This window comes from Sebastes fasciatus, chromosome 11, assembly GCF_043250625.1.
Source record: "Sebastes fasciatus isolate fSebFas1 chromosome 11, fSebFas1.pri, whole genome shotgun sequence".
NCBI lineage: Eukaryota > Metazoa > Chordata > Actinopteri > Perciformes > Sebastidae > Sebastes > Sebastes fasciatus.
Window position 1 is genome coordinate 33,582,396 of NC_133805.1, and position 24,629 is coordinate 33,607,024.

General features: G+C 42.8%; 1 protein-coding gene across 7 annotated transcripts in view; it reads left to right on the forward strand.

Moving 5' to 3' along the window:
* The window catches only part of pard3ab (par-3 family cell polarity regulator alpha, b), a 336,764-nt gene that overhangs the window by 128,374 nt on the left and 183,761 nt on the right, over nucleotides 1-24,629 (forward strand). For all 7 annotated transcript variants that reach the window (XR_012595967.1, XM_074652318.1, XM_074652320.1 and 4 more), the window contains 2 exons: nucleotides 2,782-2,969; nucleotides 4,370-4,513. Coding sequence is in view for 6 of the 7 variants with exons in the window: in XM_074652318.1 (XP_074508419.1) it covers nucleotides 2,782-2,969; nucleotides 4,370-4,513 (332 nt within the window). In the remaining variant the exon portion in view is untranslated. The remainder of the gene's footprint in view (nucleotides 1-2,781; nucleotides 2,970-4,369; nucleotides 4,514-24,629) is intronic.

Consider the following 24,629-nt stretch of genomic DNA (forward strand, 5'->3'; position numbering starts at 1 on the left):
ATGGATTAATGTTAATTTCTTTGCTTTGTTAAACTGTAAACCTCTGCAGATGTGGAAATGCGGATGAAAGGACGGTGCCACTGTTGTGAACATGGGAGGCTTTCAGATGCCAATTTGAAAAGTTCATTTCCAAAATGCAACTAATTATTATTAAAAGTCATACTTGAATTTCATAGTTTAGTTGTTTCTCTCTAAAATATAGCAATGCAGTCTCTGATCCCATTTCAATTTATTTTGTGCTGTCGATTATTGTTTTTCATAGTTCATATTTGAAGGCTAAAACTGTTCTGAATTATTAACTACATCTTCATTCCTCTAGAGGCGGATTTACAGAGAGCATGACAATGAGACTGTTGCATTTAGTGTTTAAAATTAACAAAAGTCTCTGCAGTATTAATAACAGATGCAGAGTAAATCCATGAAGGACAACCACAGCGAAGTGTGCTTACTGTTTCACACTACAGAGTCATTCTTAATGTGTTGTATGTAGTGTGTTCACATTGGGAAAAAAATGTACATTTTGTATATTCAAAAAGGTCAGTATGCATACTAAGTTTGCTTAATTTGTTAGTGTATTTTTAGTGTAATCAGTTTTAATGACAGCAAAGTAAACAGATGGTGGGGTGTTCTGATATACAGAAATAACAGATAGGCAGAGAGAGTTAGAGTGGGTTATTTTATATATCAGGACACCGTAGGCCCCGATCACAACGAGACGTGTCGCTAGAAACACGTCACCAGCAGAAGCATTGTTTTCCTGTGGTACGGTGCGCCTGGCGTGCGCTCCTCTCCTGCGCCACACGTTGTGTCTTTCTAGCGTGTTTTAGATGCTCAGCCAATCAAATCAAGCAAGAGGCGACTTTACTACTTCACTGTTTCCTTCCTGTTCTGATGTCGGTAGATGTGGTAGGAACAGTGGGACAGTGGCAAATGCAGATGAAAGATTAATGTTGGCAGTATTTAATTATGATGAACTATATAAATCGATAGCACGGCAACGGCAAGACCTTGACGTCCGCTTGAATCCATTTCATTTCCACGTTCATCTCATTTGATCACCTGGTTGTGCACGCAGCCCCGCACCACGGGCGCACCACGCTGTTTTGCCTGATGCACTTCGCCAAGGCATTTTTGAAGCGGCCGCGCCTGTAGCTACATGTGTCGGTGTGATCGTGGCCCCAGAGTGCCCATGCCGTGGCCGCTCACCAAAGGAAACAAAGGAATACGAGAAGATGTGTGCAAGCCAATCAGAAACAAGCATTTCCCACAACCACGGCCGTAAACTGTATACTACGGTGATCAGTTCACAGTGTTGAGTTGATAGTTAGCATATGGTGTTGGATTGGTACACAGTACTCATTGCTGTTGCTCAGCTGAAGAGGTGTCCTAATGCCTCCTGGGAGTTGTAGTTTGGGTGGTGTTGAGACTACTTGTCAGTACAGCCTGCGCTCTGCCCCCCTCCTGAACTCCATCTCCCAGAGCGCCGCAGCCTCCCACAGCTCAGAGCAGCTTAGGTCCCACGCCCCGGGTGACCCAACAACACACCAGTCAGCCACGGGTGTATACACACACACACACACACACACACACACACACACACACACACACACACATTTCCAGATTCTCAACAAATACTGTCGCTGTTGGCTCAGAAATATCCAAATACAAACACGTTTGCTTGTGTTTGTTCCCAAGATACACACGTTCTTACACACACAGATAACTTTTCACACACACACACACACACACACACACACACACACACACACATACAGAGAGCCACTTCAGTTTACATAAATGCACATACCTCTAAACAATCATATCAAGTGTTCAGACACACACACACACACTGACCTTCAACCTCATTAGTTCATCCTAGAGCATAGACACATAAACAGGGACACACACACACAAACACACACAAGCAGACGGACATACTTAATCTTGCCACGCACTTAGTCACAATACACACAAATTGAAATAACTAAGAGAACATCCTGGAAGAGAACATGGGAACATGACTCTTGGCTTTGTCATCTGAAGAAGACGCTCCAGCTTTTTTAAACGATTGTTCTCTTGTGTGGTCCGCTGGGTGCATTTCAGCCAATCAGATCGGTCCGTGGGATTTTTTTGGAGAGGTCTGAAAGTGAGAGATTTGTAACGTCATAACATTGTGTCATGTGTACAACAAGCGCAGGCTGTGGTGTTTTTGTGCGCGCTCTGCCCTCGTTGGAGTTGTTATTTGGACCTTGGCCCACTTCCCACGCGCTGCAACTCTTAAACAGAGTGAAGAGTTTTAATGGAAGGCGTCCACTCACGCTGGTGTTTCTCAATAGGCTCTTCCTCATATATTGTTGTTCCCACGCACTGTCTGCTGCTCTGTGATACACTGGCAGTAACATAGAAGCTAGAGCTGCCTGATTAGACTTTTAGTGACAAATCAGATTATTCCATAATGGGATGATAATGGATTCTCAGTGATTAATTGCCTTTATTAGCCCACAATGTTTGAGGAACACAATTTGTTTCAGCCTATTTACATCAATCATCCCCGAACAGAATATTAAATATTTGTCTTGAGTTTTATCGACTGCAGCACGGCGTATGGTTTTCTGTACATAAATTGCCAATAAGGCACTTTCCTACAGTTGCAGTGATATTATTTCCATATATATATTATAGCCCAGGGTAAGGGAAACACGATTCCTTACATTTCTTTCTTAAAACTGTTCTTAAAATATTGTTCTAACTCCCTTGCTGTCTTTCCTTCCTGTCTCTCAGATATGCCCCTCCACGTCCGGCGCAGCAGCGACCCCGCGCTGATGACCATCAACGGGCCGTTCAACGGCGGCGAGCCGCGGGTCCAAACGGAAGAGCCGCCGTCGAGGAAGAACCCGACCCGCTGGTCCACCACCGCTGGCTTCCTGAAAGCTCGCCACAACTCTGGCACCAACAGCCTCGAGAGGAAGGTGGGTGGCTTATTCAGAATGATTCGTTTTTGACGGAGGAAACGGTACACATGCAACTACATGTGGCACGCCAGTGTTTTATTTATACAGAGGTACCGAGGGCTTTTTTTAGATCTGTTTTGTAGGGCTGCTGTTTGCCGCATTCGTGTCGCGAGTGTCCGCATGGCCACAGTGACATCACACCATCAGATACGGCCCTTGGTGCGGGTTCCATTCGGCAGGTTTTCGCCTGTCCGCGCACATCCTATTTTTTCAACTATTATGCAGACACGCGGCGGAGAAAATTGAGAACTTTGCGGAGCTTTGAGAATGTCTGTTTGCCGCGAGGAGAAACTCACACAGCGTATAAAAGATCCAAACATTTCTTCATCACAATTCCACATCAGCTCATGTCCCTGCAGCTGTCCTTGCGGAAAGTATAACCGAAGCTCAACACATGTGATTTTGTCGACTGATCGATTAGTTGATGTAATCGACAGATCTGTAAAACCGAGTTTCTCCACAAAGAATCACACAAAAGCACCACTTTAAATCTGGTGTTCACCGGAGATGTGCTCACAAGTTTCTGGGAAACAAGTCATTCAGCATGAAAAATAATTTAAAAAAACAAACAGACTAATTGACTTAAGAATTTTTTGTTGACTATGACCTAGGCATTAATCGACTAATCGACTAATGCCTAGTTCACACTATATGATTTCAGCCCGGATTTTCTGCTCCATGACAGTTTTTGGAGCTCCCCGACAAAAGCACCAGATCAGAGGCAAATCAGTGTTGGCTCGCCGCTCGCACATTGGCGTTTGAGCGTCATCTGTGAGCTGCTCGAAGATATGAGCCGAAAGGCTCGCTGACGCCTCGCAGACACATTCTAAATATCTTGCATGCTAAATATCTGGACCAGTTGGGGACTCCGGCCACGAGCTACAGCCAATGAGAGCGCAGGACAGGGGTTAAGGGGGAAACCTGGGGGGAGGAGGGGTTGCCTGCAACAACAGGAAGCTGTTGTTGCACCTAGAGGATCAAAAAAAGAGTGGGGAAACCGGCTATTTTGGAAACACATAGACCAACAATAACATCAGCAATGTGTGTCGCGCATGGTATCACGTCATTTACCGTGTATTTCTCGCGTGGTTTCCTGACTAAACGTAGTTTGGAGACCTCGGCGGGGACCCATCCCGGTGAAAGATCTTGTAGTGTGTGACGTCCTGTCGCCGGTCAGTCATGTAGTGTGAAAACCACAACGGCTTGTGTGTAGTGTAAACAGAACTGCCATCTGACCACTTTGAAAGTTGTGTAATGTGAACTTGGCAGCTCTACTGTTTTGGAAAAAGCATTTCCTGAACGTATCAGTCAGTGTTTCAGCACTCATTAAACCCCTTTGTTTTCCCGTGTCTTTGCAGGGTAAAGGTATGGACACGTACCGCAGTCTGCCGCGGGATGCAGGGACGTGGGCCAATCAGAGAGAGTTTCAGAGAGAGACGGCCCGCTCATCACTCAGCGCCAATCACCCCATGGTGGATCGCTGGCTGGAGAGACAGGAACAGGTAGGAGGACCATGCTCAGTACCTGTGTATACACGAGTGCACTGCAGGGCAGACAAATTGGACGCACTTCTTGCTGTGTGGAGGATGCTTTCAGTACCACCGCACTCTTGTTTTTCACCACAAAATTGGCCAGAGCACCAGCATTCAAAATGTGGCTAAGCACCTGGTAATTACATGCCAACCCTAGACCTAGAGGTTTGTAGAAAGTTTGTGAAATGTGGGTACAATAAAAAAGAAAAACACCTCCCATTAAAGACACAACAGAAAGCATGGATGGATGACGATATTACATTCACACACGCTGCATCTCTCCGTTATATGTCTGAACACCTGGTACCGTCAACTATCCCGCGTTCAGAGATTTACAGCCAGTCTCACCCCGCCACGGTCCGTCAGCCCTAAGCTCTGCGTAAGCCCGTCTGAGTGGCCAAGATCCAGTCCAGAGCCCGACCCAGTTCTATCACTCCCCCGGCCCTCAGCGTGGAGGTTAAAAAGTGAGGAATGTCCACCATAAATCAGCAATGACACATAAGGAGAAATAACATAATGTTGATACAGTAAATAATATACAGTACATATGGTCCTGTTTAACGGTGGATATGTGTAGAAGGTTGCCAGGGCTAGGGGGCTCGGTTCCCAGCGGGGTCATGCACGCTAACGTTTTAGAATATGATCATGAAATATGAAAACATATCATGACCCTTTTGCATCATTCAGTTCATAGTTGGTCTTTGCATAGGTTGTATTACAAATAAATTTCCCTTTCATGATATCAGTGATACGTTATAAATAAACATGTTGTGTAAAAGAGCGTACGTGCACACTCACAGACCGGCCGTTATCTTATCTTTTTATGGGCTGTTGGTTTTGTTTGGCTGACGTGTGGGGTGTGGTAAGACATCTGCATTGCTGTCGAGATAATAATCTGAAGTTGAACATGTGCAGGCTGATGTAGATATGTTTTGAGCTGCATGTGTTTCTGACCATCACCTGTAGTTTTTAACGGCGTGTCCAGCACAGATGGCACTACTCGGCCCTTAACAATGAGCACTTGGCTGATTCTGCATGTTGAGCAGCAATCAGTCTAGACGAACTGATTTCATTTATTTCGTTCCGTTTCACTTATTTTTCTTCTTTCACAAGCAAAATGCCATGAACTGAAAACACATGGTGCAAAGCAAAGCGCAATTTTACAGTGCCAGTTGCAGTTTTGTCATCAGACATATTTTTTTTGTTGTATTCAACCACATGCCAAAACAGTTTTATTTGATTCACAGTGGTGTGAAAATGGTTAGCAAATTAGTTTTGTTTGTCTTTCTGCCTGTTTACAAATACAGATTTCCTACTAGATATTTAGTCTTATGCTGGCTCAGGATGTAGATACGTGTTGGCGGCCGGCCGGCTCAAGCCTTCAGTCTTTGTGTTAAACGCACAATATGTCATTTTCTGCTAGGGGTGTGGTGTCTCATTCAAAGCAATAACAAATGATGTAGTTTGCTGACGTGGTAAAGTAGCGTGTGATCATGGGAGGTTGTTGTCTTCACCACCACTGCCGTCATTGGCCTCAGTTTCTTCCAGTCAGGAGTCCTTCAGTTTTCATTGTTCAGGAGGTATTAACTGCAGAGGTCTCCTCCTCTTCAAAACAAACGGACCTGGTGATTAAAACCCATAAAAAACTCTGAATACAGCAGTTAAAAAACATGAAAAATCAGCTTTTCACCGACGCTGTTTGGATGACACAGGACATCCCGGAGGGGCTGGGAGCCAAGCTGCTGCTACCGTTTGCTCGGCTTGTTTCTCTGATAACCTTCAGATCTAAACATCCGATGACTGAAATCCTTCATCAGGTTAAAATATAGAGTTAAAAACCACCAAGATCTAAAAAGTTTATCATAAAAATGTGGCTTTAAAAGTGGATAAAAAGTAAATTCATGACAGCTTCTGGCAGACAACCATAACACTGACGCATGACTGGTGACCAAATGAAACGGGCCGTGATTAAATCACGGATTTGTCTTTGTTTGAAAATTGTCGGAAACATTTGGGATTATGTAAGTGCACAACTCAAGAAAATATATAAAAAATGACATTTTATTGCAGAAAACTTTACATATTATACCTTTAAAGTGTAGCTTTAGTGACATATCAGTTGGTTTTCATGGTGCTGATTCTTTGAAGTCTCCTATAACGCTCAGCACGACTTCAGCTTTTAAAGTACAGTTTTAAACATGCAAATTTACAGTATACTCAGATTTTGATTTGTCATCGTAGGCACTTAGTGACTCTACTAAGTGCCATCCAACTCAAACTTGTTTCTACTTTTGTTCTTATGTGAGTTTTTTGGTAAACAGTTTCTTCCTCCGAAGGGTTAAGCGTGTTAAACGAGTTCTCGCCGTCTCTCGGAGGGAAGCTGCGCCGTTTTCCTCATCCGTCTTACAGCAGGTTTTAGTATTATGAAGGGGGTTAAGTGGTAGAGGTCACTGCAGGATGGTGTAGTTGGTATTAATGACCTGCTGAAGGCCATCTGCCCTCCTCAACGCACACACTCGGACACACGTACACACTCGGACACACATGTCCCCCACCATCCACTTGTTCTGCTGAAAGCCCTCACTGTGACTTGAACAGCTACATCAATCTGTGTGGCCTTGTGGTGTGTGTCTGTGTGCGTGTGTGCGTGCGTGGATGCGTGCTTATTTAATGCTGCGTCTCTGAGTGTCATGCTGTGTATTATTGATCCATAAGTGTACAGGTGTGAGTATTTGCATATATGTAGCGACACAGAAAATGACCCAGTCGGTCTGAACCCAAGTTACATCATTGTATTTTTTCTTGTCAATGACACACACACACACACACACACACACACACACACACACACACACACACACACACACACACACAACACACACACTGTAGTTTGAGTTCTCATGCGCTGTTGTTGGCCAATGTCTTGTGTACTCTCTCTGCTCGCTGTCACTGTTTTATGTCCCGTTGATTTAAGCTCCACTTAGCTTACTGCACTTTGTTCCAGGAAGGATGTTGTAATCTCTCTCTGCTGTGATGAGAAAAGCTTTCTGTTCCAGACTTGATAATCAAATTTTTCAGAATTGTTGAGATACACCAGAATTAAGAAAAAAAAAATCACTTTTGTTAGAAGCATAAGTCTGTTAGTATCCACTGTAGACTGCCATCGTTGTTTTAATACGTTTTGAATTTGATTACTCTCCTCGATGTTAGTCTGATGTCGTGATGGTCAAATAACCCGACTCGTCACTGTATTTCATTTAGTTGGAACAGAGTTGAATACGCAACCAGCCAAAGGAGACGCTTTATTCATGTTTTGTAATAGAAATACTCCAAATCTAATCCCACTCTGATTTCTGTGATTTTGTGATGACAATACATGTCTGGAGGAGAAAAATCTGATCTCTTAATCTCACAGTAATGGATACCAACTGTTGCAACATCCTGTTTGAAATGCACAACTTTATTATAACACAACGGTGTGTAGCATATGTGTCGAAACACTTTCACTGTTAACCTTCCACGGCAGCTGGATTCTTGCGCTGTCACAAGATCACAGAGAATTGTGGGATCGGATATCACGAAATTCCATCTCGACAGGCTTTTAGTGATGCGTTTGTGGCCGGCGAGCCAGATCACGGACCAATCGGCGTCTTGCGAGGAGCTACTGGCAGCTACGGGTGTGGCTTAGGTGTGCGTGAGGTGAAGAGGTTAGCATAGATGCTGCAATCGCATCAGTTTTATCAGACCTGGAGAGTATTTCTTCATTGAAAGAAGAGCAAAGAACGCTATTGAAGGCTTTTCTCAATGGAAAAGATCTTTTCACTCTTCTCCTGACTGGCTTTGGCAGGTGTTTGATTGACAGATGTTTCATCCGATCACCTGCCGAGTATTGTTTTAAAGTGCCCGCCCTTTTCCAAACGGTCTCCAATGTCGGCTTCTCAGATGCTTCCGTGTAACAAACCATCTGGTTACTTGCACTGATCCAGATTAGTGAATAAGAAATTAGGACTGTAACAATTATTCTGCTTGGCGATCAATCTACCGGTTGTCTTCTGGATTAATAGATTAATCATTTGTAGAGCTGTCCCGAATACCATTGTTTGTGCTTCGAAGCTTCAGTGATAAATATTCAAAGGTATTCGAAGATCGGTAGAGTACCGCTGCCGCGCTGCTGTACACACACGCACCTTTACACATAATACACATAATATACATTATACACCTACACACAATTGTGGGATTATTCCTTATTTCATGGGCTATTTGGGGATTTATACATTATTATTACATTTATATAAAAAACAAAGCATTTAAATAGTGATTTCAAGGTTGATTACCATGGCAACGGTTGAAGCTTCGAAGCAAATCAGGTCAGCCCTAATAATTTGGTCTATAAAATGTCAAAAAATAGTAAAAAAATGCCCATCGCAATTTCCTATAGCCCGAAGCGAGGTCACTCCAAAACCCCAAATATCTTTCGTGTACTATTATAGAGGACTCAAAGCCAGAAAATAGTCACATTTAAGAAAGTGTATAGTAAGTGTAGTCCATTTCTGAATACTTCGATTCGATATCAATTGTCAAAATATAGGTGCTGGTTCATTTTCTGTTGATTAACTAATCGATTAATCGACGAATTGTCTTGGCGTTATGAAAAATGTTTGACTCGGAGTTTAAAGTTACGATTTGGGATAAAAAGCAGTAAAATGTACAGATTCTGGAGACAGAAGCAGCAAACGCATCCTGGGAACAAAGGTTGCACTTTGAAAGTTAAATAAGGAGCAAATGAAAACAGATGATCTGCAGTAAGTTCTGTTAATGGAGCTCATTTGGGGGCGTTTCATGCATCTTTAATGGCCATACAGCCTCTGTATACGTTCTGAACCTGCTCTGCAGTTCATTACAGAACCAAAAAGACTTCTGCTACGACACAAGTAGCCTAGAGAGACGTATATTAAACCTTTGTTAGGGTGTAAAATAGAACGGTATGGGAATGAAAAATAGCATAGCCAGAATAGAATATGCAGTGATTTAATTAGAATAGAGCAGCTTGGAATGATGAATTAACAATTTCCTCAAGTTAGTTCCATCTTATCTTCCGAATGAATAACACGGAACAGAAGAGGAGAATTAGAATAGAGAGTCATATAATCAAGTAGGCCTATTTTACTACAGTGGCGGCTTCTCTCGTAACAAAACCTACAGAACAGGGCAATGCTCTGCACTGAAGTGTGCTAGATTGAACCGCATTGAAATGAATGAAACTATTCTCCGTTCCCAAGTGGGTAATTGTGCGTGCCTGCAGCGGCGCCGGCAGCTCCCTGACACACAGCGAAAATTGAACTGCGATAGTTTTGAGCTGCGCTCACGAGCCCCTAAACTCCCAGCCACCCCCCCTCCCCCCTTTGGCAACAGGTAGGGGGTCGCCATGGCAACAGCGAGCTGTCAGTCGAGTGTGTATTAATGAGAGCTGGTTGGAGGTGCTGAGGCTGCGTAGAAAACACACGTCTGCACTGCACTGTTTGTGTGTGTGTGTATATTCATGAGTCATGAGGGCATTTATGCATTTATATGTGTGTGTGTTTGATTGTGTGTGTGTTTATATGTTTGTGGCACCATGAGTGTGTGTGTGTTTATGCATTTATGACTTTGGCTGTGTGTGTCAGCTGTGTGCATGTGTCAGAAATCCAGGCAGCCGTAGACTTGGTTGCAAATCAACCAATTAAGAAGAGAAGTCACAAGCTGCTGAGCCGCCTGCAGTGTGAGCGTGGACAGCTGAACCTCATGCACAACACATACACACACACACACGCACACGCACACGCACACACACACACAGAGAGCCTGTACCCCGTCTACGTCAGTCTTCACCGGAAACGTCTTATCTTCATGAGGACCATTTGAGTTTGAGACCTTCAGAGTGAGGACGTTTTGACCAGTCCTCACTTCTTCAAAGGCCTGTTTGAGGATTCCGACTTGGTTTTAAGGTATATACAGTATATAAGAAGCGGATGTAGTCACTGTGACGTCACCCATTGGTTTTGTGGATTACGGTTTTGAAGACTCGATTTTGGCATTTTGGCCGTCGCCATCTTAAGCTTTGTGTCAATTCAGACGCTTCTGTTAGGACAGTTCCATGTTTTATGATCTTTATCTAATAACGTAATTAATTTGTCCAACATTTTCCCTGCTTCATATGTGAATTTAAAAAATGGAAACAAAACCAAACGAGAATCTGAAACACAACTGCATTCTTACATTTATGTTGTAGAAGGCCTAATCTCTCCTTTAAAAGAGTGATATGCAGCAGTTTCATTTATACATATACATGTATCAACACTTACTTATTGCCTTTTGCAAAATGTGTATACCACAGATTTATTCTATAGCTGATTGACAAAATGTGATACATTTGCTGTTACAGTTTATTAATGGTGCAGATTTAAAAACCAAAGTGCTTTATGGAATAATTTGAAATACAATTAAATAGTTCAAACAAAAATAAATAGGTAGATAACTCTAACAGACAGAATCTGAAGCCAATATCTGTCTCTAATGCTCAATAGAAAGTGATGCATTTGATGGTGATGGTGATAGTGATGAGTTTGTTGATGAAATACGTGAACTGTCAACTGAACATCCCAAAGAACCAAATGTCACAGCGATGAACACACTGATTGATTGACAAGTGAGATTTAAAGCTGCAGTAGGCGATATTGGAGCAAATATGATTTTTATAAAACGGTCGCTATATCCTGACAGTAGTACATGAAACAGGTAAACTGAAAAAAATCATGTTCCTCTGTGTCCTCCGGTGCTCCTAACGGCATCTGCAAGATTTCACAGACCGGAGGAAAACAAGCAGTCAGAGCTGATCTGAGGTCTGCTGTCCATCTGCTGTCTATGAGAGCCGGCTGTCAATCACTCGTGAACTCCGACCAAACGGTCAAACTAGGCAGCGCTGATCAAATATGAATCAGTATTATGTTACTGTAATGCCTATTTCTCTCCTCAAATGTTTTCAGAATCATCTTGTAGTGCACGGTTTAGCTGTAAAATGAGAATGTTTGTGACGCGGCAGCCATTGTGAAATCTGGTGAAGGAACGCCAAGTTCCGGTCACATGAACTTGACACATGATTGGTCAAAGTCTCCCGTCACGGGCTAGATTTTCTAAAGCCTGAAAACAGAGCCATGATGAGGAGCAGAAGTCTAGTTTTCTCTCAGAACACTTGAATTACAATATGCTGAAAGGTTATGGAATTTTTGCCCAATGATGCCAAAAATATACTGCCTACTGCGGCTTTAACAAAAATGCGAACCCAGCTTGGTGACAAACATGTTTCCCAAATATCCAATGCTTTCTGTGCCGGTACAAATTAAAGTGACTTTTTGAGTTTTTATTTTTATTTTTTAGGATTAAAGCAGCGTAACCTTTAAAAGTGGTGGACTTGAATGACTCATAAATAACTTTAATGGGAATAACATGTTTTTTTTCTCTCCATTAACACCTTTTCAAGTGCAGCTCTCATCAAACTGGGTTTGTGCATTTAATGATGATAACTGGAGGTCAGACTGTACTGTACTTTTTTTTACCCTGCAGTACACACTGCTAGCATTCAGTATGTGTGTGTGTGTTGTGTGTGTGTGTGTATCACAGTCTTGGTGTGTGTCAGTGTGTGTTGGTGATGCTGCTGTGCGTCCTCAGCCATTAGACTGCTGGTGGAGTGTTGAGATATCTTTCATGGTGGGATGGAGGCTTCACACAACTCACTGGGGATGTTGTTACACAGACATGCTGAAGGCAGGTCAGCACACTCACACTCGTACCTACCCCCATACCTGTGCAGGAATGCTAATGCTGACGTATGCATGTGTGCACTGTGAGCGTACTCACACACAACCGCTCATACTTTACACACACATGTTAACTCCACAGCTAGTTTGGTAAAACATATATATGTCACACAGAGACAAACTTTTTCACAAATACACAGGTACATAAACACACCACAGGATAGAGAGAGAACCACACACACACACACACACGCACACACACACACACGTAATATGCATACACTGCATTTCAAAGCATACTTAAAGTGAACAAGCGTGTGCACAAACACGCAAAATAAAAACACGATTACACCGTAAGCATATAATGCAGCAAAACTAATCTTCTTCATGGCCATGTAAGCACACACACACACACACACACACACACACACACACACACACACACACACACACACACACCTACTTCTCTCCAGTGCTTCCTAACTAACAAGCCTCTGTGCAGTGCGTGTAGCAGAGAGTTGAGTCCCTCAGGTGCACAGTGCAGCTTTAGCGGGATAAATCATGCAAACCTGAGCCGTACACTCATAAATCAACCCGGACTCTCGGCGTGGAGCGCGTGTTCGTATGTGCATGCATAATGTGCACCGAAGCCCGCGTGTTCCAAGTGTTGTCGAGTGTAAATGTGAATTAAATGAGTGTGGATTTTTTTTTTTTATATGCAGGTGTGTACACAACACATAGCATTTCTTATGTGAGGGTTCAACATATCTGTGGGTCTGAATGCTGTGAGAGAGTGTGTGTGTGTGTGTGTGTGTGTGTGTGTGTGTGCACATGTGTTGGGTGTTAATAAGACAGATTTCAGAGCAGAAGGATCTGTAGATTCTGAATGAATGACCAGTAGGTGCTGCTGTGGAGCTTAGATAGAGACAGGTTGTTGCGTGCGTGTGTGTGTGCGCGTGTTTCGTCCTTCTGTTTCTCTACTTAATGTGAGTGTAGTGTGAATGGATGTGCAGATAAATGCTGTAGCTGTGTGTGTTTGCAGATGTGAGAACAGTTCAGTGTTAATCTGCAGCCACCTTGCTGTTATGATCTTTTAGTCTGACTCCTTCTCTCTCTATTCTTCCCACTTTTTTTTCTCCATCCATAATATTTTTCTGTCAATGTTACTATTCTATCTCTCGCTTCGTAACCCCTTTTTGTCTTTCTCTCTGTTACTCACCGCTCTGCTCTCCTTCTCCAGGTTCATACATTCAATTAATGATTGCTCTTCCTCTCTGCTCTGTGTTTAACCTGCTCTTTCTTCTGTTGTCATCACTCACCTTTGCCCCTTTTTCTCACCTTTCTGTAATGTAAGTATCTTGATAAGTGCTCTTATTATTATTATTATTATCATTAAGACATTTCTTACAAGGACCTTTGAGTTTCCACTCTGCGTTCGTCTGTGGATCTTTGTCTGAGTTAGGCACCTTCCTTGTCACATGTGAAATCCAATCTTACATCATTTATTTGACATACTAGCCGTGTTTCAGTGAACCTATTTTTTGAATGCGTATTTTGAAGTATCGCATTAGAAAAGCTGTATGGAAATGAATTTAATTTTGATAATTTTGCGCAAAAAAGTTTTTCTGCTCGCTTGAAGTGTTTTTTTTGCCTTTGTCGAAAAAGAGTTGATACTCTAAATGGGATATGGAAACGCCTTCGCCGACGTTGAGTTCTGACTTAAGGAACATTTTAACTTACATGACTGATCAGCTGTTTCCGCTGGATATATATTTATATTGCCTAGGGCTGCAACTCAAGATTATTTTCATTGTCGATTAATCTGTAGATTATTTTCCTGATTAATGGATTAGTTGTTTGGTCTATAAAATGTCAGAAAATGCTGAAAAATGTTGATCAGTGTTTCCCAAAGTCCAAGATGACGTCCACAGATGTCTTGCTTTTGTCCACAACTCAAAGATATTCAGCTTGCTGTCACAGAGGAGTAAAGAAACCAGAAAATATTCACATTTAAGAAGCTGAAATCAGAATTTTGACTTTTTTTCTCTTAAAAAAATTACTCCGACCGATTAATCGATTATCAAAATAGTTGCCGATTAATTTAATAGTTGACAACTAATTGATTACTCGTTGCAGCTTAAACAAATTAAAACTTACCCAATTGAAACAAACTCCTCTCTCCATTCTTCTCTCGTAGATTAGAAGTTAGATGGCCATGCCCACTTGTTTTGTTTCCGTTTAACCTTTACTTCTTCTTCTACTCTGTTTATAGCCTGTTTGTAGCCGAGTTTATTCGCTTTAAACCATTTGATGCAAACGCGCCTAATTCTTTCGTGACATTTCAAAAGTTCACCTAAAATTCGCTCTACAGTGGAATGGAAGTACGACTGCTCTCTCTGTTGATTGAACCTATTCTTGACTTAAAAACTTCTTTCGTGCATCAAGCAAATGCAAATGCTTCTAGAAGTCCAGAGCAGTCGGTCCCCACATATGATAAGTCATAGAACATGTTTCCCACCTGTCCTTTCTTCTCTTTTGTACTCCCCGTCTCTCTCTCTATCGATCCTCTGTTTTCTCTTTGCTCTTCACATCGTTATATATTTTTATTCCTCTCATTTCTCTCTCTCCCTCCTGTTCTCCTGCGCTCCTCATCGCCTTTGATCTTTTGGTTTTAATATGACAGAGAGCTGTAGGAGCCCAGATCCCTTCCAGCTGGGAGGGACAGGGCGAGAGAGCAGGAGTAGAGACGTGGAGGGAAGATGAAAGACAGCTCTCCCCCTCTTGAGGCTTTGCAGTTTCGCCCCGAGGGGATATCCACCTCAGGGTGCAACCTGCCGTCAGGACTTTGCACACACACACAAGCGCATCATTTCCTGTTCATCACCTGCTACCGAGATCTAATTACACCTAAAATAGACCTGACCAGGTTGAGCAGATGGTAGCTCTTTCTCAAACTTAATCCACCTCTTGAGGCTACAGGGAAGGGTAAGAAACACATACAGTACAGAAATCAAAGATTAGAATCTCCGTTGTGTAAACCCGCGGGTTTATCATTAGCGCAGAGAGAATGAACAAGAGATGGAAACTCTGGCTGGTGAAAGGAGATGAGAGCGGAGAAGAGTGTTCTGCGGAGGAGTTTATCAGAGGTCCATAAAATGATCAAAGACAAGAAGGATGACAACAGCAGGTGTCAGCTGTTATCAGAGGAGGATCTGACAGAAGAGGGATAGAGCTCATTACTGAGGCCTGCTGTGCTCTGACAATGAAATCCTGCAAATGGAAAACAGTCAGATACATCCCTGTATCTGTGAGGATCAGAGGTTTGATCCTCACAACACCTGAACCACCAACATTTACCCAAAGCACTGGGAATCATGTGGTATCTGTTTGCAGATGGGATGTTGTTTAAAACATCTGTTACTCTGACATAAAAGACATGATTGACTGTGTGTGATGATTCAATTTTCTGTGTATTTGCATCCTAATCATCATCATCATCATCAAGTCTTGAACTTGTATTGATTCTAATGCCAGATTTAGGTGGGATTTCTTACAGAAATGAATTGAAATAGTTTAAAAGGCATTCTTAAATCTGGGTTTTAGTGTCCCTGCTGTCCCAGAAACAGTTTGGAATGAGAAAGCCATTGCTTAAAAAATTATAACTTAAAGGTATAATATGCAAGGATTTCCTAAAAAACTGTGTAAACTGATACAAAAATAATCCCTCTCAATCATCACTTATGACATACTAGAAGTGTGTGGTTGGTGTCTGTTTCTGCAGAGACCCTGCCCTCTGCCTGTATTTTCTCTTTTCTTCTTATATTGCTGTGTTGGGGATGTTTCTGGGCGTCTGCAAACAGTCTTTCTGCCCCACGTGGGGCTGTAACCCCCAGCCAATAACAGCGCACAATGTGTTTGACGTCTGTTACCCAGGCCCAAGCATTATACATCGATGGGCACAAGGCCCCCTTTTGCTCTGTCAGAACAAAGCGGCCGTATTTCACAGATGAGAACGGGGTTGTGTGTTCTTATGTGCATGTGTTCCAGACAGTGTCCCCCCCCCCTTTACTGAGAGCAGCGCTTCCACACAGGACAGAAGTCTGCACTTCGGCTGCATTCATTCAAACGCGGCACCTTCCCGCAGGGTTGTGCGGAGGTGTGGTTGTGTTTATTTGTGCTTTAGAACATAACCACTGAAACGATCAGAAAATAACATTTTATTTCTCCGATTCACAGCTTTGTTCACACTAACGCCGCTCCCTCTCTTCATTCACTCTCTAGCTAGAGGAGTGGCGAACTTTGAATGCCTTGTGTTTACAAACAACAACCGACTACTGTTACATATTATACCTTTAAAGCTACTACGAGGAACTTTAATTTTGTGCTTATTTTGGCGGTCCCTGTGGACAAAAGCGGTAGTGTTTCCGAGCACCAGTGTCCCTTTAGAAAACATCTAATTTTACTGCAGCAGGGTCTGACAGTTTGGCCCACTCAGTCCTGGTTCTGGTTTTCCCGTGCCTCCCTTCCCTCCAGCCGGCCCAGCAATACGGCCTGGGCCTCCAGCAGCGTTGTGTTGGTGCTGGTTCCCAGTGAGGTGAAGCTCTGCTCCTGGCTGGACGAGGAGCAGCTGCTGCCGGGCGTGGAGGTCTCCACCTCCCGCTGGAGCTCCGACTGCAGGTCGAAGGTGGCAGCGAAGTCGGATCTGGGTCTGTCCACGGTGGGCTGGTTACTGCCGGAGGCTCCGCTGAAGGAGTTTCTGGTGAACCTGCGCGCCATAAATCATTTTGTCTGATTTTGCAGGGCATCGGACTTGATTACAGTCATTAAGAATAACTATATAGCTGATGGTCTGGTTTGCTTATCTAGGTCATATAGAGGCATCAGTATTACACCAAGACTTTTTCATAACCAGTTAAAAGTTCCATGTAGTAACTTAACATGAATCATTATTTAAACCAAACTCTCATAAGAAAGAAATGATTGTAAGTAATGATGCAGTTCACATTCTCAGTCTTAGTTCATATACAGCTCCTGAGTCATTGGTTGTGCTGTTAGATGTGCAGCTGTGGAGGTGTTCTGCTGAAGGAGCAGCACACACTGCTGCACAGCACTGCAGCAGGAAGTAGGAACAAAGTCCAAGAGGGAGAGGAGATGCAGGAGATACGGAGTGAGTGTGAGTTTTTTCAGTTTCTCCCTCACTTGTTTATGTAGACACACTCTTCTTCTCAGCAGCAGCCATTAGAGTTAGAGTCAGCCAGAATAATGGCCTTCAATCTGACAATTCTACAGCTCTGTGTGTGTGTGTGCGTGCATGCGTGCGTGCATGTGGTGCGTGCGTGCGTGCGTGCGTGCGTGCGTGCGTGCGTGCGTGCGTGAGATGCTTGTCACCATTATCCACAGCTCCCTTCCTCTCAGAGGGGTAGTCTGGTCGGCGTTGCCTGTTATTTTGCTCCACAGCAGCGGCTCCATCTCGAGCCTGATCTCGGTAAACGGTGCATCACGTAACAAGCTGTGTGACTGGCCAATTCCCACCCTGGTCACCTCTGTGTTTAGGGCATACACTGAGTGCACCATGAGGTTTAGACCTGCGGTAGTTCCCATACATCTGATGAAACCACACAGACACAGAAAAGTCTGCAAAGTTGACTTTTTTTTGTTACGCTTCCCAGAATTTCAGTGCGATCTTGGCCGATCAGCGCGGCTAAACGGAGTACCAGGTCGATCATAAAGCACGTTGAAGTAGCTAGGGGTCATCATTTTCTACTTTTAGTTAAGAAAACTCTGGAATTTAACAGCGTTGATTTGTGATACCGGCTCTGTATTTTGGTTGGTGTTGATATGCTTATCGAACTGAAAAATTCATACCGAAACATCCTCCATGCCCTCAACAGCCCAGCTCTGCTCTATCCACAGGTAGCTGTGGGGGAATATTTCTGCTTACCTCACTAGAAATGTATCACATATAAATATTTTATGATTCTTATAACGGTGTTACAAAAACCTCCACATCCTCGTCCCTCTCTTTGTTTTGGAGATATTTGTCTGAAAACGAACTCTCTTGCAGAGATTTGAACATTTTCACGTTTGTTTAGACTATGTATTTTTCTCACAATGCTTCAGTGCTTCACCTTTTATATTTTATATTTTATAACTCCGGACAGGGCGAAGCGGAGGGGTCTTGCATCGCCCTGAAAGGGGTTTATATCACAACAAAGATCCGCTAGCTGTACATTATCCCGCTTATTCCACGGCTACTTGCCTACAAAATCTATAATTTGCTGCAAAAATGGTCCTCCAGACTCTGAGATCAGAACTGCGTCCATAGCAACGGTCTGTTATACTGTACATATGGTGCCTTCAAATGGGGTCGTGTTTACCGTGTTTACGAGATGATGTATTCACGACCTCGTCAGTGGAAAGTTTCTGAAAGCTCTGAGTTCATGAGTTGCGATGTGTTTGTTGACGTTGTGAGAAATTGCAGAGGCCATGGAAGTTAATTTTTCGGTGCATAATAAGTTAATATATTGTAATTTTAGTCGTATATTGTTTTTCTTTGGTAATTTTATAATATGTCTGAGGAAAATGTTGATGTTCCCAACGGCCTCATCTTTCTCCTCTGTCATTATGTCTTTGCATTTACTGCATTATGTTTCCCGCTTGCGAGCTTGCTAAATCGTTAGCCTCTGTGGCTTCTAGACGCCGACAGTAACGTTAATATTGCCGTTGCTTAGCAGCGGTGCTCTTCACGACTTAACCACTTGAACGCCACGCACATCGTTTACATGACTTCCCATGTTGTAAACACAAGCTCACGAGTTTCATTTGAAGGCACCAACAGCAGCGGTGAGAATGCCAACAGACCGTAGAATGCAGTGATTGACCAATCACAATTCAGTATTCAACAAAGCCATGTAATAGAAAAAAATTTAAAATGTGTGTGTGTATATATAGATATATTTATCTATATCTATATATAGATATATCTATATCTATATATAGATATATATAGCATATTTGAGATTTCAAATTTCATTCTTGACCTTGTTGTTGGCGGCTGTGGTTGAGAGGGTACAGCAGGTCGTCCACCAATCAGAAGGCCGGCTGCTCCGGGTCACATGTCGATGTGTCCTTGAGCAAGACACTTAACCCCAAAATGCTCCCGAAGGCTGTGCCATCGGTGTGTGAATGAGTATTTAGATTAAATCCTGATGGGCGAAGTTGTCACCTTAGCAGCCTCTGCCATCAGTGTATGAATATGTGTGTGAATGGGTGAATACTGACATGTAGTGTAAAGAGCTTTGGGTGGTCAGGAGACTAGAAAGGAGCTGTATAAATGCAAGTCCATAAAAAAGAAATGCAAGTCCACCTTGGAAACAGCAGCTGACAAAACAGTCACCTGGCATTTTGCTTAAAAATTGAGTTAAAGCGATTAATCAATCATCCAAATTGTTGCCTCTTAATTTTCTGACCATCAGTTAATCAGCTAATCATTGCATATCGATACCTTTGGGAGATTTTCAAGCGCTTTTCTAGTCTTCCGACATTCCACATTCCACATGCCAACATTCACCCATTCACACACACATTGCCATGCAAGGTGCCAACCTGCCCATGAGGGCGGTAAGGGGTTCAGTGTCTTGCTCAAGGACACCTCGACACTCTCTCTGGAGGAGCCGGGGATCGAACCAGGAACCTTGAGGGGATATCTTGGAGGAATGTTGTTAATGTTAACTCCAGTAGAGTTGGACTGACTTGTAGAATCTGTGACAAAGAACATTGAAGCAGTTTTGAAGGCTTATTGTGGCCCAACACCTTACTATGACACCTAATGTAGGTGTCACACTTTAATTTGTCACCCAACATATCGTGGGTCCCGCTCACACTTCTTGCTTTCTATGCATAAAGGAATTGAACATCATAGCGTGCGTGCGCTTGATCCATTCCAGTTGACACATAGTTCCGCCTCCCATATGGGTTACATATGGTATAACACACACACACACACACACACACACACACACACACACACACACACACACACACACACACACACACACACACACACAGAAACACATTTTTTTGCAAACATTCCTCTTCCTCCTTCTTTCCATCTCACTTACACTCCATATACTGTACTCCTTTACTGTATCCTACTCTCTCGCTCACTCACTCACACACACACACACACACACACACACACACACACACACACTCTCTCCACCTGTGTCATGTTTGACATTGTCAGGAGAGCCAAGTCAAGCTGATTTTGTCAGTGTGTGTTGGATTCAGGCCTACATCAACGTTCAGTCTGACTCCGGCTCATTACTGTCTAAATAATCCATCCACACCAGTGGAATGCCAGACAGCCTCAGAGGGCCGGGCAAGGCCCCTCAGCGCAGTAAAAGGAGGACATTTAAGGGTGAATTTCAGCCTCATAAAGAAGTGTTAGCTTGTAGAGAGGTTGTGAATTGCAAATATGTATCCAATATAACATGAATATATAACATATATTACTAAAGGGATCGTCAGTAATTGATTGTTGGAACAGTGGAAAGACTAACCGAAACAGTTTTGATTTTGTTTCTGTCGAGTTTGAATGAAGTGTGTTTTACGACAATCTGCGAGGTAAAATGACTGTTTCTGTCAATGGAGTCTGGTGGCTTTGATGTGTAATTGTATGTTTTGGATGTTAATTCATTATAATAATTGTCCAAATCCCTCTTGATTTTTTTTTTTTTTTTTAATAGGCCTACCTGTTCCATTTCGGACAAGTATGACATCTCATTTACTTGATGTTTTAGAAAATTTGTAACTGTTGAAATTTTATTCATAAAAAATAACTGGTTTGATGCTTTGGTAAAGTTAATGAAAATGATCAACAAACTCAATCTTTTTTTTTGCTTCTTTTTCTGCTCTGGCAACCAAAAATACTGTATGTCAGAACTTCCCTGAATCCCCTCAGGTTTAGAGTTGAGAGTTTTCAAAGTGTCATTTTTCATCCTTTGAACGAGCTTTGTCGTGGCTTTCTGTCCCTCTGTGTAATGTGTCTTTGTCTGTCTCGCTATCTGCCTCTCCGTCAGTCTATCCGTCTGTCTACTTTTACTTTTTTTTTCTCTAGTATTTCATTCCTTAGTCCCATCACTTAATCCATCTCCTCTGCTCTCTCAGGAGAAATTGTTTTGGAAACACTTCTGAGTATTTTTTACATAGAAGATATCTATATAAAATTTGTTAAGGAATCATCGTGCTCCGCCCTTCTTATTGTGCTGAATCAAACGCACCCCCGCAAGCAGAACAACAAGTGCCATTCACACCTTCTGCAAATCCATTTCGAGTGACACTGACTGAGCTCTCAGGGGACATCGGCTCCTAAAATGTGAGTTTTGAAATTGCCTCGATTCCTGATGAGCCTCCATTGTCTATTATTTCTGAGAAAATTGCGGCGCATATTTCGCCGTGGTGATACCCCTCCACCAACCCCATCCGCTTTGATTGAATTGGATTGCAGAAATTGCTGTTGAATTAAGTGGATCACTACAGCAGCACCGTGGTAATTTAGGAAGTGCTGGAAGTCTCATTTTGTTCACGCTGTTATTGCTACTGCCTCTGGTAGTTCTGTGATATACACAGACGCTGCGCTGCAGATACACTATGTGTGGAGGCAAGCTGGGGAAAAAAAAGCAGAGCTTTCTGCACACTGGATTATAGCTTCTAACCTTTATTTGGCCGAGCATGACAAAGGGCAGAAGTACGTGGACACGTGAACATTACACTCATATGTGATAGCTTTCTGCTGCTATAAATAACAGCCTCCTCTGTTCTTGGAAGTTTTTCTACCAAATTTTGTCTGCAAGGATTTTCTCTCAAGAGCATTAGACATTGAACACTGATGTTGGTGATCAGGTGTGGTTTGCAGTTGGCTTTGTACACAGGGACATTAAGGACATTACCCCAATTACACACAATATTGTATAGAATATAATAGTTATGCTTTAGTGTAATATTTCTCTTAATTGCAACACAGGGGCCTGGCCTAAACCATGAAACCCAGCCCCGGACCAATGGGCTGTCTACATACTTTTGGCCATAATTTGTATGTGTCTATATACATACAGTAGGCACAAAACTGATGACATCATGCGAACGTCAAGCAAAACCATTTAGATGAACTTTTTAAAAGGAAGAAAATACATCAAATGTCAACAAATCACAAAAAGAATGATACAAAGAAAATATTGAAATATTCTTAGATAAAGAATTGCACTTGAAAATAATCAGAAAAAGGTCTAAAAGTCCCCCCGAAATGGAGGAAAACACAATACTAGAAAATATTTCAACCAACTGTTAAGTCCTCACCGTGACGTCACCCATTGGTTTGTGGACTGCCGTTTGGTAGCCACGAGTTTGGTATCCCCTGCTTTATGGTCTATTTGACTCTAAATGGGACCATCATTTACTAAATGAACATCATGCTGTATTGAAGAAGACTTGAAACTAAAGATTGAGACCATAAACTCATGTTTACAATGTTTACTGAGGTAATAATTCCCAAATTTCCCTCTGGGGATTAATAAAGGTTCATCTCTTAAATCAAGTGAGAAGTAGGCTCATTTTCTCATAGACTTCTATACATTCAGACTTCTTCTCCAACCAGAGGAGTCGCCCCCTGCTGGCTGTTAGAAAGAATGCAAGTTTAAGGCACTTCAGCACTGGCTTCAGACCTGGTGGTTTGCCGCCAGGTTAACAATAATCAAACCATGCAGGAGTTGTATAAGAATAGAGATTTACAAAAAATGGCTAAATATTAGATTCCTCACGGAGACCTTTGAGAGACACGAGACGTTATGCACAACCATAGATGCACAGGCTTCCATTTAATAGATGCACACAGATAATATCTTCTCTTTTAAAGTCACATACACGCAGACACAATGACTTTCTTCCTCTTTTTCTCCCCATTTTCTATATTCCATCTATATACCACACGAGCATGCGCCATCCTCCTCTTCTTGTGTAACGGCCCAACCGGCAGCCGGAATGATATAAACTCAGATAACGTCCTCTCTGCTCAATGAATCCTCGAGTTATTGACGATGCCGTCGGCCCGTCTGGATCCCATTATCAAAGTGTCTTCAAAGGAGACTAATTGAATTAGCGCAGGGATCTGTAATTGAAAGCTTGCTTTTAATGATGCATTGTGGTCTCGCACGGAGCCCGGCGTCGACATTAATCAAACGTCTCCCTGTCATGACAGATGGGAACGTGTTGTGCTCCTCAGTATCAACATTATCAGGGGCATCGGGTTTATTTGATCCTAAGAAAACGGCAAAGTTGCCTCATCTAAAACTTTGAAACCAGTAGACTTCAGTTTCTCAGTAGTTTCTATTCTCTGTGGGTTGGCATTTTCAAATATACTATTTTTTTTTTTTTGCTATTTTCTCTGCAGAAATTAATTCAGGAGACACTCAGCTAAATTAAATGTTAGATACGGATTCCCTTTCACAGTTGGTGTCAGCCTGACATCCTACACCAGCATCAGTACGGCAGATTCTCCGACCTCGTTGACTGACCCAGTAAATAAGACATAGAAGGTCATGTGCAGTGATGTCTGATCATTACATCGCCCTGACACAATGAAATGTGTCGGTGCCCATTCAGGCGGGCCGCAATGAACCTTCTGAGTGCCTTCAGCGAGTGGCTTTTGGTGGAAATCTGAAGATAGGCCGTCTGTGAGATTAGCACACCTCTCTGTGTGTGTGTGTGTGTGTGTGTGTGTGTGTGTGTGTGTGTGTGTGTGTGTGTGTGTGTGTGTGTGTGTGTGTGTGTGTGTGTGTGTGTGTGTGTGTGTTTGTTGTCTCACCTCCGAAGAGCTTGATCAGATTTTATTTCTTCCTGAAAGGGGTGAACCCGCTGACCCAGAAGCTATTTGTAGCTTTTTATTTCTTTTCACTTGTCTGTTTTTTCACTCTGTCTGCTGCTCTTGTTTATGCTTCCAAGCCAGCGACAGCTGGGGCCCGAGGCGTTCTGTTTTCCGGTTGTCCATCCGTCCGTCCATCCGTCCCATTCTTGTGAATGTGATATATCAGGAACGCCTGGAGGGAATTTCTTCAAATTTGGCCCAAACGTCCACAAAGGTCAAAGTTCAAGGCCACTGTGACCTTACGTCTGTCCCATTCTTGTGAAAGCAATATCTCAGGAATGCCTGGAGGAAATTGCATTACATCCATGAAATGCATATAAGAGGTGGACGTGGTCAACGTGACGTCACTCATTGGTTTGTGGACCAAAAT